The sequence below is a fragment of the Chrysemys picta genome, chromosome 6 (genome assembly GCF_011386835.1).
Source record: "Chrysemys picta bellii isolate R12L10 chromosome 6, ASM1138683v2, whole genome shotgun sequence".
NCBI classification, from domain to species: domain Eukaryota; kingdom Metazoa; phylum Chordata; order Testudines; family Emydidae; genus Chrysemys; species Chrysemys picta.
The window spans coordinates 102849422-102865553 of NC_088796.1; the positions used below are offsets into that span (position 1 = coordinate 102849422).

Here is a 16132-nt window from a genome sequence, read left to right on the forward strand (position 1 = left end):
CAGGATCGTAAGAGTATCCTTTTTACCTCATTAGCCTTAGGAAACAAACATTTAGTGCTAGATACCATGACACACAAGCTACTCTGGATGTTTACACAAGCCCAGTGTGATATTGTTGAAGATTTACAGCAATACATGAGAGGGCTGTTAAAACAAAGCAAAATGATTAAAAGTGTCATCTACAATTATGTCTAAGAGGATGAAAAAGGAATCCAGTTATTTCATTATTACCCAGTAGGCAAAACAACATATTATAAAGATCTTCTGCAGCCGGGGAAAATAAGGGTAGCTAAATATTTAGGATGCTCAAAGAGAATTGCTATTTAAATTGCTCCAAGGAGCCATAAGGCTTAGCTGCTTATTATTTAGGACCATCAGTGAGGTGATAATTTAATCTTTGTGCTGCTGTACTTTTAAAGCCAGTACTAAAGTAAAGTATTAGGTACAATCTTTGCTATTTGTATAAAACTTACTTAGATTAGCAACTACTATAATGCAAGTGTAAGTATTCAAGAGCATGCTTCACAGGGATTTTAAAATATGAACAATTAATTACATTGGTGGGGAGGGGAGCAGAGAGAAGAAAATCAAGCACCGATACCACAGGTGAGTATAAGAAAACAGCTCGATACTCATTGTTGAGTTGGTCTGAAATCTGCAAAACAACAAACTCAAAAAGCTAAAAATGACAGAAGAATTGAGATAAAGTTATTGTACTGCGCTTATGCTTCTTTGCTTTTGAGAACTGAAAATGCCCAATATTTTCATGGAGGGAGAATTCCAAATGACCTTACTATACTAACATGGCCTAGGATCACCAATTGCTATGTTTTTTTTAAATGTGAGCATCCAGCCTACAATGCCAAAAATATTTTCTGATACAAATAGTGCAAAATCCATTTATTTGAAGGAACACATCTTATAAAAAATGTTATGTCAGCAACATGTTAAAAGTACTTTGATGTTTCGAGGGGGAGGGTGTCAGTTACTGGCACTTTCAATGAGATCCTAGTGCCCCTGTAAAGAGTTTAAATGACTGGAAGTGTAAAAATGAGTAAAGATTCTGGCATGGGAGTAGTATGAGCAGATTACATTCAAGCTGAAAGGGAGACCAAGCTGAAAGGGAGACCATGCTTAAATCACATTGTTTTAATAATTCATTAATCCCTTCTCTCAGTTGCTTCTTCCAGGAGTGACTTCCTCAGTAAGGGATGGACATGTACTGATTCAGCTCACCTGATTGAAGCAGAAGCAGCAGGGCTATCCACAAATGTTGCCATGTAATTTAGTTATGGAAACATTTAAGTCACAGACTAGTGTCTAAGTTTCAGCTTGCAGAGGACATGACGAGCATTGTCAAGCAGGTGCGTGAGTTTTTCATCTACTGGCAATCAACTAAACATGGTTTTAAGACCAGTCCCTTGAACTCTTCAATTTCTCTGCATACACAACTTTAAGAGTTGTATATAAATATATGTATAGTAAAAAAATATTGAATCTGGACCTACAATGCAAAATAATTATCGCATAGGTTAGAAAGATACCAGGTATGGGGCAACAGTGCCTGAAGCTGCAAGTTCACCCCAAGGGGCAGGGTTTTTTTGGGGGGGATCTTAATTTCTGGTCAATATTTGTTTATGTCAAAACCTTTGTGCACCCTAGTTTCATTAAACTATCTCTGTAGCTTGCAGAAAGACACCCATCTCCTAGCTGCTCAGGGCAGAAGCCCATCATTGTTTGGGAGAACAAAGCAATATAATCAGAGTATATCTAATTTCATGTAGCAGGACACTGAATAGAGAAAAGCTAAAGTTTTATAATATAGCCAAAATGGAAGGTTGTCGTCAGTCAATAGATGTTCAGATTATTAACCGGGACAGGGACTACTGTCAAAAAGAGAGGTAATAACTAAAGCTATTGTTTGGTATTGTGACCAGTCTAAAATAGCTGCATTGCAAGTCGCAATTCAAGGATTCCATAAATATGTACACACATGCTGCACCCATATGCAACAAACAGATCCCTCTTTACCAGTGCACTTAACATGCTTCTGGGCTAGAAAGGCAATCCAAAACATACACTTATAAAATATCCCAGGATTGATGGTCCTTAAGAAAGCCACCAACTAAATGCTTATTGAACCACCATCTCCCTTCTCAACCACTTGATGCTGAAGATGGCGGACAAGCAAGAAGAAACAAAATATATACAGAAAAATAAAGTTAAAGCAGATAATCCATTCAAGAACTGAATATCCTTGGTATTAAGAAGTTTTAAGGTATTTTATAGCACTTTACACTATTTCATGAGATGACAAAATCAAAAATTAGAACTCGTCCCAAAGAGAGATTTGATCTGGATACAACTTGCTGGATTTAGTCTTCTTTTAGGAACTTGAATCCAAATCTACATATTCTCAGTTTTTGTCCCACCTCTTTCTGTTTCGTGAAGTTCCATCACCTCTTCCCGCATTTTTATATGACAGGTGCTCCAAAGCATTTCCTGCACCACTCCACATTGCTGCTTGGCGGTGCATCTATTTTCTGCATTTTCTCAAGCACCTCTGTCGTTAGACTTTTATATGCAAGTCTGTACTCACTATCAAAGGCCTCTGGAATAAACAGAGCATAGCTGAAAGTGCTGCTTAAATGACTTCAAGTGCACACCATAAATATTTTCCACAAAAATTAAGTTTCTTTTTTTAAAGTGCATCACTCTGCAAGATCTAGCTGTTTTAAATGAACAGTAACTGAGAATCACAAAAGCAACACTTATGTTAGTATTCATTACTTACCCCTGAAGTAAGGAAGTCTGCCAATTGAACAGCTGCTTAGAAACCCCTGAACCAATGCCAATTTTTTGAAGCTAGCTATCCTATCAGTCCATACACATTGAGCTCTCTCTTTAATATATTTGTGCAAATAAACATTATGCACATTTCACAATATTTTCAACTTACCTATGTCAATGTTCTCTCTCCCAAGAGACACCAAAGACAGGAAAAGGATTTCTCTATAAAAACTCCTGTAAAATATTTTAAAATGTGAGTCAATGAAAGTACCATCTACCCTCAAGAAGTCAATGCTGAAAGCATGTTTATCTTCTATAAACACAGCTTTTTTTAAAACTATGTTTCCAATGTTATTTGTATTATAAGTGGCTTGTTAATCAGTGTTGCGAACTCATGATTTTATGAGTCCTGCAGTTTTTGGTGTGCTTCTTTGAGCCCAGCTCCTAGAGTCAAGAGCTATATGAAAAATCTCATTTTCATTAACAAAAATGTTTTAGCCACCCTGCTTGTGGAGAAAAGGTTGAAAATGTGACCCCCCCCCCCAAAGGTTCACAAACTACAAGGCAAGTGAAAAAAAAATGTATTTTTAAAATCTCATTTTTAAATTTCTCATGATTTTTTTATATTTGGGATTGGGATCCTGCGTTTAGTTTCAGGATATCAAATTTTCACTGGAACAGAATTATCCACATATTAAACAAATAGGTGTATGGAACTAGGAGCAAAAAAAAAATAGAGATTGTATTAATGAATAAAGTGCTTTCATTTTAATACCTTGAAAATACAGTTTCTGTACTTCAGTCACTACTCACTTAAGAATGGGATAGGCTTGCAGAATTAAAGACATATGGCAAACTGACAGAGCTGGCCTCTTGGTTTCATACAGTCACTGCATTCTTTGTAAATCGATCTAGATTGTGGCTGAATGAAGAAAGGGAACAGCCTACATCTCAAGGGGAGGAGGAGGCAGAAGAGAAGAGCCAATCAAGAAGCTCTGGGAGTCATCCCCAAAGGTGGCAGCTGACTGGACCTATCCCAGGTCTCCTTAGAGCAGGGGTCTCAAACATGCGGCCGGACCCGTGGAGTTATTTGCTGCAGCCCGCCAAGTTCCCCGTGTTCCCCCAGAGTTATTTCCTGCGGCTGTCAAGGTCCCCTCACCTGCCACCCCCCAGCGCACCACGTCCCCCACTTCTTTGCCTACCTCCAGGCACTTCCCGCTGCCAAATAGCTCTTTGGCAGCACTTAGCACTTTCCAGGAAAGAGGGGGGAGGAGCGGGGAGCCGCGCGCTCAGGGGAAGAAGCGGGGCAGAGGCGGACCTCATGGAAGGGGTGGAGTGGGGACGGGGCCAGGGGCAGCAGGGGGCTTTTGTACCTTTATATGAAAAGGTGTCAGTGATGCGGCCCTCGGGCCAATGTACTAGTCCTCATGTGGCTCTCATGGTGATTTGAGTTTGAGATCCCTGCCTTAGAGAAAGGGTCACTGAAGTTCTCATGCACTCAGAGTGTGTGTGTGTGCAAATGAACATGCACCACTTGGTACTGAGTAGCCTTTGTAGAAGGAAGGAAGGAAACTGCCAGCCTGGCTACAGAAAGAGTGGGAGAAGCACAGACAGGCAAGCCTCAGCCAGGCACACAAAACTATCTTTACAACCACTGACGTTCAGCTGCATGTGAGATGCTGGCTAGGAGGAATCAGCTCTGCATTTTGCACAATAGTTTTGATTAAGGGAAAAAACTGGCATCTGGAGGCTGAGGAATATTTATTACCCTTATTCCTAGGGTTACTTTCAGGTCCCCAAAAAGGACGCTGCCAGAGAGGGAACTGGAGGGGGTATTGCTGGAGGGGTGTTTGTGTACTGGGAGAGGTACTTGGAGGGGTGTGTGTACCGGGAGAGGGTATTTGGGGGTTCTGGAGAGAGTACCTGTGTCCCATAGTTGCCGTCTCCATAGGTGCTCCAGGGCTAGAACAGTCACCGGGAGCCAGCTCCTCCTCCTCCCCACCCCCGCCTCCTGCCCACTGGTGGCCCCGCTGATCAACTCTTCCCCCTCCCTCCTAGCGTCTCCCAGCTGCTGCAATCAGCTGTTCCGTGGCATGCAGGAGGTGCTGGGAGGGAGGGGAGGAGTATTCCATACAAGAACGTGGTATTAAGAGCACTGAGTACCATGCTTCAGTCACGTAATGTGACCCTACTGTGAACTGTAATAGATATGACACTTCAAAAACTACCATTATATGCAACTACCATTTTGATTGGAATTGCAAGCACTCACCGCTGTAAGCACCAACACACACAAATATCTATTTAAAGATGAATCTTTAGAGAATGATGCTTCGGGGCACAGACACTTTTTTGTTTTGGGGAAGGGAGTGGGGCCAAAGTTACTTAAAAAAAAAAAAAAAAAAGCTGTTGAATCTAATTATAGCAGGGACAATTCCCTGGTAACTCCGTTTGTTTAGGTCTGCCCAGGAGGGGTGCAATCCCCTGGACTCTGCTACTTGAAGTCCCTCTCTTTTTCCTGGGGTATTCGCTGGCACTTGGTAGCGGGGGCAAGGTTGACAGTCTCTCCTGCAGCAGGCTCTGGCTCCTTTTTTCTCTGGCTGAGCAATGGCTCAGCAAGCAGGTTTCCCCGTCTTGTAAAGAGGAATTCATAGGGTGCTTTCAGATCCTTTGCGATGTAAAGGTTTCAATGACAAATTTAAATTTGCTACATTTATGCAGCGAGGCCCAAGATCTCCACATGTTTTGTATCTGCTTTTGGATGCATATTTACTTCACTTATGTATATATAAAAAAAATATATATTGGTTTTTGTGTACACAACTGGGGGTCTAGCTATCTGATTTGCAAATAACTGCAGCAACTACATGCACAGAAGTAGATCTACACATGCCAGAATCTTTATAGCTCTCAAAGTGCCCGTATGAAAAGCTGATCCTAAACATCTGGCTGTTGTATATGTATTGACTGGGAGTCTCAGAGGAGGTTGAATGTTCTATAACCATGTATGGGAGGCCATTACAACACTTAAATGGTATGTGATCCTGGTGTAGGTTTGCATATGAGGGTGGGGGAAGATAATAGAAAACACTGTCCCTTTACCTTTGTCGTTTGATGTCTGGTTTAACTTTCTGCAGAAGGAGGTTGATTGGTTCAACAACATTGTTGTGTTGAATGCTCAGTTTGATGTTCTCCACTAAAGTGCTTGTTGCCTGCTGATCTTCTGAAGCTATGGATGATTTCTTCTCCACTGAATCTGGTAGGAGAATGCAGCATTTCAGACCAATACAAAAACAGAGGTAATTCTTAAACAGTCTCACTCCCATGAAACATGCAGTGAGTACAAGATATATGTGGTCTTTGCACGCAGAGACATTTTGCCCATCTTTCAGAAGTTTCCACTACAATGGAATGGCTTTGCCTATTTAGGCATTCTGTCACCCTTTAGTGTGGCAGAAACTGTGTAAAGCATACACACTCTTTGAGTATGTCCTGACAAGGGAGCACAAGAGACCAAACTGTCTCTAGTTCTTGACATGTATATTTTTGTAACAAAATCTTTGTACATTGACACTGATATAAAAATGGTTCTTTTTAAGTGCTACAGTATCTTGTTAATTTATATTGAATTCAAACACTTTGATTGTTTCCAGGTGTAACACAGACACAATCAGATGTATTTGATGTATGTGGCTGAAGGCTACCATGTTTCAGCCATGCTGCATTAGTTCGTTGGCTGCAAATTGAACAGAAGGTTAAGTGCATTCTAAAGAAAATAAAGTTAGTAATATTTATGTCATCAGGCGACCTTTAAGACCAGTTTGTAAAGAAAGAAAAGTGAAGCTGCCATTGCAAAATTTGGGCTACATGCTACCATTAACGTAGCAATGGTGAAGCTGAAACAGAAATGTTGCAACAATGACCATCAGCAGCTGATCTAATCTGGCATCATTTACACACTTACTGCAATGTTTTGGTGCATGAACTGGTGGTTCCAAAATGACAATGAACGGACTTAATAAAAACAGTGCATCAAGGGGGCAGTGGAGTTTAGATTACAGGCAGAATCAATACATAGCAAAGTTGCATAGTAAGCAGCAAGCAAGGGGCATTTGTTGATGAAAGTCACGCCACACAAAGTGATCGCTCCAATGAGTTTGGGATAGCCTGGATATAAAAGCAGGATTCAGTGCATTTGGTGAACATATTTTCCTGTTTTCCAGATATTTTCTGAATTTACTGCAACGGGACTATTTGGCCAGTTTTTCAGCACAAAAACCATTTAAAACAAACGCTTTGTTCCCTTGTTTACATCATATCAGTTTGTATTGGAGGTGTGTTAATTAAAGTTATAAATACAGTATTGGAAGATTCAAGTTGTCATTCATGTTTCATATGGATGTCACCAGCCCCTTATTAAAGAAAACAAAAACAAAGCAAATGACACTATCATCCTCCTCTGGTTCTCCCAGTACATTTTTTTATTCAATCAGTTTGCTTAGATTTAAAGCTCCTCTGGGGAGGGAACTCTTCTTCCTTGGTGTTTTACAGCTCTGAGCTCATTTCTTAAAGTTAACACAAACAGAACAGCTCAGTGCAACAAGAAAATATTTGAGACTGATGTAATACAAAAGTACATAGTACACTGCACATGCATGTTTCAAACTTCTTCTGTAGTGGAAAACCATGTGAATTTAAGCTAACGGCATAAACACTATAGCTACACATGGTAAATTAGGATGCGAAAGGTGGCAACTTTTTTTTTTTTTTTTTTTAAACAAAAGCAAAATGTTATTTTAGAAAGATTTTTCTTTGTAGCAGTTCTTCCCTTTCATCACTGTACTGACAGGTCAGTAACACAGCAAGAAAGTTCAGACCCATGCCCTTACTGAAGTTTATGTACAGGCTGCTATCTGATCAAATCCTTCCCCTATTTTATATCCGATATAGAAACATGCAAAGAATACTGCAATTTGTATACAAAGGAGGAAGACAACAAATGCTTTCATATCAGGTTTCACATTGTTTACATTGTATTGTCATTCAAAAAGTGGTGGGTGCTTTGCAAACAGAGGGGAAGACAGTTCTTGCCATGAAGAGCATACAATCTATAAAGTCGTCACAAGGTAAAAACAAATGTTTAGCGTCACCTCTCACTCCCCACCCCACACTCTCTCACACACACTTGTTTCACTTACTGAGATTTCTCCAAGTTATATATAGAGGCTCTCCAGGCTCTTGGTGAAGGTTGATGTTGTCCCACAATAGCTGGATGTATACTAACTTACTGTCTTGAGACAGAGATGACAAAGGAAGCTAGAATGAGGGAAAGGGAAGTTTAAAGCGGTCAGCCCAGGATCATGTGATTAAAAACTTGACAACAGGTGCAAAAAGTGTTATTTCTTATCTCTGTTGCTGAAAAGATTTGTGCTATTCATTTGGACACACAAAAATGGAGAGGCTAAACTGCAGATTTCGTTTGGTAGGAATTGAATAGCGTATTGTTTGCACTGCAGTACTGAGTGGCTTTTTTTTAATTTAGCTTAAACCCCTTTCTGTGTGATATAGGCTAAACCAAAAAAGACCACTCGTACTGGCATCTACTCAGGCTGTATTGATAGAAATATATTATTTGTATTACATAAACACTTAGGAGCCTGAGTCACAGGCCACGGCCCTAGTGTACTATGCACTGTACAAATGCAAACAAAGAGATGGTTCTTACCCCATTGGTAGTATGTACCTGACGCACTACTAGCAGAAGTGGGCTGTAGTCCACGAAAGCTTATGCTCTAATAAATTTGTTAGTCTCTAAGGTGCCACAAGTACTCCTGTTCTTCTTTTTGTGGATACAGACTAACACGGCTGCTACTCTGATACTAGCAGATGGTGATCCTGCTGCAAAAGGCTTTACATTACCTTTCTGTTGGTTTCCAAGCTCCAAGAAAGGAAAACATTTGGACTCTATGTAACAGGTGGGACTGTTTGTACAGCAGGTTGGGAAAGGCAGCTGCTCACAGGTATTTACTAAGAACACAAATTAGCCCTAGCAACACCACACACCTAGTCGGTTGGTTATCGCAGACACATGAAACTCACAATTACAGCTCAATTTTTCATAACTTTTGTTAGAATTAGAAGTGCCTTCTGAATGACTATGAACTTGCTGCATGAATCAGAAGTGAGAGATGGACAAGAAAGCTGTGTAGTTCATTCCGAGTCAATATAGGCTTTCCCCTAATAATACAGGGTATTTTCCAATTTAGCTTGTAAAGTTTCCCAAGTGATGAGTCTTCAGCCACATCTGTTAACAGACTATTCCATTACATGGTTCAAATACGTGATGACCTCTAGTATACACATTTGGCACATGTGCAGAAGTCAGATGTGTTCCTATCTTTGAAAAAAATCTGGCCCTTAAAAGAACGGATGAAATGCCAGAAAATAATGCACCTGATTCTCTAGTCTTTTCTTACATTTTTATATGATGTGACTCAAAGTTATAACAACAAAAAACTGGTGGAATGAAGCATGGAATCCAGCCCAATATCTGAAAGAGATTTCACAGTGTGGTAGGGAATCTGCCTTGCTGTGATGTGTTATAACTTAAAGCTGCTGTTCATGAGTTAGAATTCCCCAGAGCTTCTTTCTACCCCCGACAATCAACAGCCATTGAGAAGAATCTCACTTAGTAGCTTTCGAAAAATCTATAAAAGGATGTAGTAGCATTACACCCCATATTCTTCATAGAGATATGGTTATGATATGGATTATGGCATAACTAAGATGTATTTTATGCAAGATGGGTCATGTAAGGTTATGATTTACTGAATATGATTATCCTATTTGTATGCATGTATCATTTTTGTATCTGAAGTTAGGAACATTGTCTATGCATCTATTACAAATGTGTTTACACCTGGGGAACGCCCATTAGACGGAAGGCAATCAGTCTGGATGGCCGGTTGGGAAAGGACACTAGGGAAAACAACAGGTCTTTGAACATGCTTATCTCCCTCTTCCTGGGAAGCCTTCCTGGGGATGCTGCAAACAGCCTTTGAATTATGGCTGCAGGAACACGTGACCAAGTCACTGGTATTGGACTCTATGATGATAGTGTTTTTCCACTGATTGGGGGTAGGAATCACACTGGGAGACAAAAGATTCCCGTCATATGCAAAATCTATTTAAGGCAGGGGAGTGTCATCATCGTGGTTCGTTCGTTCATCATTGACTCCCCACCCAAGAAAGGGGACTCCTGGAAACACTTGAGAGCAAAAAGACTGGACTAGGAGAGAAGGACTGATCCCAGGCAAGAGGGTTGTCTGGCCTGTGAAAAGAATATCTGGAGTTTTTAGCTGCAAGCAAATACTGCTTGCCTTCAAGAATCTCTGCAATCTGCCTACAACAACATTTAGGGTTAGAATTTGCTACTTATAACCAGTTTCTTTAGTATATTAAGCTTAGATTCTGTGTTTGTTTCATTTGCTAGGTAATCTGCTTTGATCTGTTTGCTAAATCTTATAATCACTTAAAATCTATCTTTTGTAGTTAATAAACTTGCTTTGTTTTGTCTAAAACCAATGTGTGTGGAAATCATAATTTGGGGCAGAAAGTTGTGTATATCCCTCTCCACATTGAGCTTAGGCTGTACAATTCTCTGTGCAATGCAAGATGGTACAATTTTGGGTTTACACTCCAGAGGGAGGTGTGCACTTGAGTACTGGGCAGTTCCTTAGCTGAGCCTTCCCATGCAGAGCTGATCTCAGCATCTGTATGAATAGCTGCAGCTGGGTGCATCCCTACCTTCATGTGTGCTGGTTAAGTGCAGTCTAAAACTTGAGGGAGGGCTTGGCTGGCTTGCCTCAGCAACACAATGTAAAGGGAGGTCAGGCTGGTGGGCCAGATGGGCTCAGTGGTACCCCAGTCTCAGGCAGCACCCCAAAAGGGGGGAAGGGAACCCATCAGATGCCATGGCTAGAGAACAGTTTGTCCAGCAGCCAAGTGCTCTTTTCTCTCGTCAGCCAAGATAAGATTCCTTTTATAAGATTCCTATTACCAATATTAGAAGTAGAAACGTACGATTTGGTATTAAAAAAATCTAGATTTTAAACTATTGTCAAGCAAGGTTTTCCTGACATTTTCTATAGACAAAAATAATTAAATACGCTGCAATGTTTGTGCATGACCAATTACTCTTAAGGCACCTACCTGCACCCCGTCATTACAGTGTTCCGACGTCAGAATGAGTCCTGGCAAGTTGCTAGGTAGATCCAAGCGCCGGAAATACCAAACTAGGTTCCAGAAAATGATGGGATGTTGGTTGATAAATGTGGATGTATGAATCACTTGTTCCCCCTCATTCTCTAACAAGGATTCAAGCTCTTTACGTAGCACCAGAGGGCTCAAGTAGGGCACAGACAGAGGGAGAGGGTTGGGCTTTTTCCCTAAAGGATCCTGAAAGAACAGCAGCAATTGTTACTTTACAAAGTTGAAGACTTTCGGCCCCCAGAAATACTTTTGAGGATCATTTCCCACAGCAATCTTAAATTGCACTGCTGCAGAACTAACATTTCTAAGTCTTTGGAGGTAATGAATGCACGACAGATATACCGGGGCTGTCAGTTTTGATTTCTGAATTTTTCCTTCTCTTTCCTCACAAAAACAGAGCTTGTTAAAATAATTGTTTTTAATCTTCTGTAGAGCAATGTTGCAATACATTAGAATGCAAGTCCATCAGGAGGCAGTTTAAATGGAAAACAAACTTCACCGTTGAACAGCAGCCACTCGAAGTCCATCAGAAGGAGAGACATCCTTGTTAACATGGAAGTACTTATTGTAATGAACTCTATTCCCCTGCCCCCTTTCTCCCCACAGGATATACCATCTGAGCCATTTTTTGGTGGGGAGGACAGGCGGTACATGAAGGGAATGACTTGCATATACCTCTTGGAATAATATGCTATTTATTATGATTAGATGGTCAATTCCAGAATGCTGGTCACTTGTTTATAAATTTCTGATCCCTTTAGAAAGGTTAAGGAAAAGTCTGTATTTCCAGAGGGAGAATTTCAAATCAAGAAGCACTACTTAAAATGTATACAGGAAAATAAATCCTTCAACCATGTCAGAGCAACTGAACCATGGCAAGACCTAAGGTATCAAGACACACTTAGAAGAAAATACTTTACTTTTACAGAAAGGGTCAATATACATTTGAGCCTGGTAGTGCCCACATTATTCAAGAATGGCAAGCCCACATTATTCAAGAATGGCAAGCAGGATGTTGTTCAGGCAGCAATTCATTAGCACTGGGTTAGATTCACTTAATATCAAACATCTTATTTGCAACCTACCACAACTTCTTGCAAGCTATTTGGAAGACTAACTGTTGAAATGCCATGAGATGGTCTGTGTGTGAGATCAATATTTTGCAGAGGGCCTCCGACACTGTGGCTCCGAGTCAAAGATGCTCCTCGTTTTGATGAATTGATAACAGATGTCTTCATAGCCCTGGGGCCCTCACTCTGTTCTTCTGGCACATCACTATTTGGGTTTCAGAAGAGAATATGTTAACATATTGCTACTCAGCAACGCTTACTGACAGACAGCAACCAGAGAAAGACTCTCACACAGGTGTACCAGGTAGTTTTCTATTGAAAGGAAAGCCTCAATCATTGGGTTGGCACCACACTATTCCACAGAAAAACTCAGCATAATATTAAAAAAAAAAAAAAGTCACATTTTAAAAGAACATTTCCGTATCAACTGTGAAAAGCACTTGAAAGTTTTTAACTAAAACCTGCCGTTATGGAGCCTCTGACTAGTGCAGCCACCATGCTTAGAAACAGAGCTGGACAAGAACTGCAAGATATTTTCTATCAATACATACTTATTATTTCAGATGAATTTATTTTGGTCATGCTCACATTTTACATCACCTTTCCTTGTGTTTGCTTTCTCTGAATGGTCATGCAATTGAGTTTTAAGCCTAAGTGTTGTGACAGACACAGACCCGTGGGGTATAGGAGTCTGGTAGAAGGCAAATATACTGGCCACTGGATGAACAATTTTCTGTTCCCTGAATGACCAGAGCAGGGGCTGCCCTAGAGCAATTAGAATCAAAATTGATTCTAGAATCAATTATGGCAGGCAGGCTAATTAGGACAGCTGGTTTAAAAAGGACCTCCCATCCGTTAGTAGGAGTGTGTGCAAAGAGCAGGGAGTGAGAAGGTGTGCTGCTGGAGGAGTGAAGAGTTCAAGTGTGATCAGGCTTCAGGAGGAAGATCCTGTAGTGAGATAAAGAAGGTGCTGGGGAAGGCCATGGGGAAGTAGCCCAGGGAGTTGTTGCTGTCACGCAGCTGATACAGGGAATATTGTAGACAGCTGCTATCCACAGGGCCCTGGGCTGGAACCCGGTGAAGAGGGTGGGCCCAGGTTCCCCCCATCCCTCCAACTCCTGATCGGACACAGGAGGAGATGACCTGGTCTGTGAGAAACATCAGAAGGGAAGGTCTAAATTGGAAAGGAATCTGGCCTGTCCCCAACCCACTAGGTGGGACACAGAGACTATGGGGATTGTTCTCCGTTTCCCCCATGCTGGCCAGTGATGAGGTTAGCTGAGTGGACAGCAGGTTTGAGCCACTAGCAAAAGTGGCCAAACTGAGGGCTGCTGTGAATCTCTGAGGCAAGCAAATCCGCCTATAAGCGCAGGACCCCACCAAGGCAGAGGCAGAACTTTGTCACAGTGTTCACAGAAAGCAAATTTATAAAGGACATACGTAAATGTTCGCAAAAATCCTTAATTTTAATATCATGCTAGAAGTGCTCCCACGCTCTTGCTGTCAGGGAACTGAAGCAATACTGTGCGACTCATCTGACCAGTCATAACTAAGTAGTGCAGCTCATTCAGCAACGGCACACAATGAATACTCTCAGAACTATCTGCAATCAACGCACTGCACACAGTTGAACTAATCTTTAAAATTCGGTTACTTTATAACAAATAAAAAAAATTTAAAATCAGTCTTCTTCCATATATTTTGCAGCAGAAGAGGATTTAAATTCATGGGATGAAATTTTAGTTGCAAATTATCTGTTTGGCTCCACTGAGACATTTGTGATAGAGTTAAGAGACACTAATGTAAGATGATAAACCAGTTTAAATCTTTGAACATAAGATCAACGAATATTACACAAAATATGTCATGTTCACACCTTAAGAGTCTCACTCAGAAGGGCATAATTGGAGTTACTCAAATTTTCCAAACAAAGTTTTCATTAAATTTGAGTTTGATAAGAATTTTGTTGAAAATTCAACTAACAAAAGCCTCCCCCCAAAAAAAATAAAAAAAATGTGCTCGTTTTTTTAACCAGTTCTACACAACATAGGGCTACTGACTCATGCTTCTTTACAAACTGCCACAAAAGAGCGATAGCTTTTCTACGATAGTGTTAATATTGCATATTATAGAACTGCTTATGCTAAGCACTCCAAAACCTCTTACCTTAAAGAGATGATTCCGAACAAATAGATTATTTACATAATATAATATACTGTATTAATTCCATGTACAGGAAAAGTGCATGCTTAAAATAACTTTAAAAATACACATTAATATTCATAGGAAATTGCTCCAAGTTCACGTATAACTGAATTACAGATTCAACTGCAATTCTATAGGCAGACTGCTTTTAAGGCACTAATTCATAGAGATTAATTTAAAGCAATCAGCTAACAAGTATACTTACAAGGTGCAAAAAGTGAGGGAAAACCAACCAAATGATAATAGTAAGAATGAATGACTTTTCTATATCATATTTGGCACACTAGCGTTTAATATACAGTGGGACAACAGTATGCTAAAATTTTCACTTTTCAATAAGAAACACAATATTGAAAGTGCTAGTACTTTCTAACAGTACCATCACAAAAGTATTTTGTTTAGAAACTAAGAACTGTTTCCCCCTTTCTCCCCAATACCTTTGCTCAGTTGCAGAGCTGGTTTCTTCAGCTATGGTCTGGTTGGACTTTAGGTGATCTGAAAAACTGATCAAATCAGCAACAGCAGGACTGGACACAGGTTTCTGCTCCAGAGGATCAGTGGTTAATGGAATATTTCCACTATGTAAACTATCTCCAGATGTACTTTGTTTCAGAAAAAAGCTAAACAATGACATGAACAAGAGAAAGGTGGGGGGGGGGGGGAGGCATTAAACACATACATTTATGCATGTTTACAAAAAAAAGTTGATTTTCCAAATATTTAGTCAATTACAAAAGAAAAAAGAAGCACTGTACATAAACCCTCTTCCAAAATCACAACAGTAAGACTTGCACTGAGCTCCAGAATGCAATTGACATCCCCCTGTCATTACTACAAATATAGAGAGAAAACACCAAACATGTGAAGCTAGTCCACACACTACCCTATTCTGCCATTTGCAGAGTTTAAAAAAAAAGTCCACTTTGGTTTGGGTAAGTAACCATTTAAAATAATATTTTGTTGTTTCACAATAAAAAGATTTGCTACATCAAGACCATGTATAATTAAGGATGCAACATCATCTTGTTTTCTTAGTGATCTTTTATGTATAAGCTTTATAGATATTTTGGCTCCCCCAGGCTTACTTAAGTCGTAAGGAATAGGTAGCTTATAGCTAGTTCATACCACTAATGACAACATGTGCTATGTGAGATCATTTTAAAATTATGGTCAGATTGTGATATTTTTGTCATCTGTCTTCACCATTCAGTTTAATGTGGCAGAATACAAAGTTGTTGGAAGGGCTGTACATAAAAAGGCTCTCTGGGCTATGGGTCTCATGGTCCTGTTAATTAGCCAAGTTCTGTACCAACTTAAAACTGATATCCTGCAATAACGTGACTCTTGCTAAACCAGTCTTGGAGGGAAAAACTTTGCTTGTTGACATTTACAAAGTGTTCTATATATAAAACCTTTTTGAAAAGCTAGTTTAAAAAGCTGTACATATATTAACCTTGATATAAAAAAACAAAACAAACAAAGACAGATATTCTACCTTCCAAATGGTTACATTTATGGGGCACACACTCACGAAAATGAGACGTTTGGCAAGTGCAAATGACTAACCTGAGAGTTCAATCCTTTCTAGCTGCAATTACTATAATCTTCAATGGCTTACAATATTTTTAGTATGCTTTATCCCAATCACGGTTGTACAAACAGGGAAACTGCTAGTGATGTGTCCCAGCTATATATGGTGGTAAGCATCTTTGTTTTGTTCCGTCCCCGAAAGAGCCTTAACTTCTGAATATGAATAATTTTATAATACAACACAAATTTTGAAGTTGTGTAAAGTG

The 16132-nt window shown here is 40.0% G+C and overlaps 1 protein-coding gene across 7 annotated transcripts in view; it reads right to left on the bottom strand.

Annotated features, from left to right (window-relative positions):
* Nucleotides 1-2254: 2254 nt before the first annotated feature.
* DENND4C (DENN domain containing 4C) overlaps nt 2255-16132 on the bottom strand; it is a 108949-nt gene continuing 95071 nt past the window's right edge. For 6 of the 7 annotated variants that reach the window (XM_005297682.4, XM_065549458.1, XM_005297681.4 and 3 more), the window contains 7 exons: nt 14774-14956; nt 12147-12336; nt 11002-11247; nt 7989-8106; nt 5893-6046; nt 2960-3024; nt 2255-2611 (listed from right to left, as the gene is read on the bottom strand). In XM_005297682.4, coding sequence (XP_005297739.1) covers nt 2475-2611; nt 2960-3024; nt 5893-6046; nt 7989-8106; nt 11002-11247; nt 12147-12336; nt 14774-14956 — 1093 coding nt within the window. In that variant the 3' untranslated portion in view covers nt 2255-2474. The remainder of the gene's footprint in view (nt 2612-2959; nt 3025-5892; nt 6047-7988; nt 8107-11001; nt 11248-12146; nt 12337-14773; nt 14957-16132) is intronic. The other variant, XM_042850543.2, reaches the window with a different exon arrangement.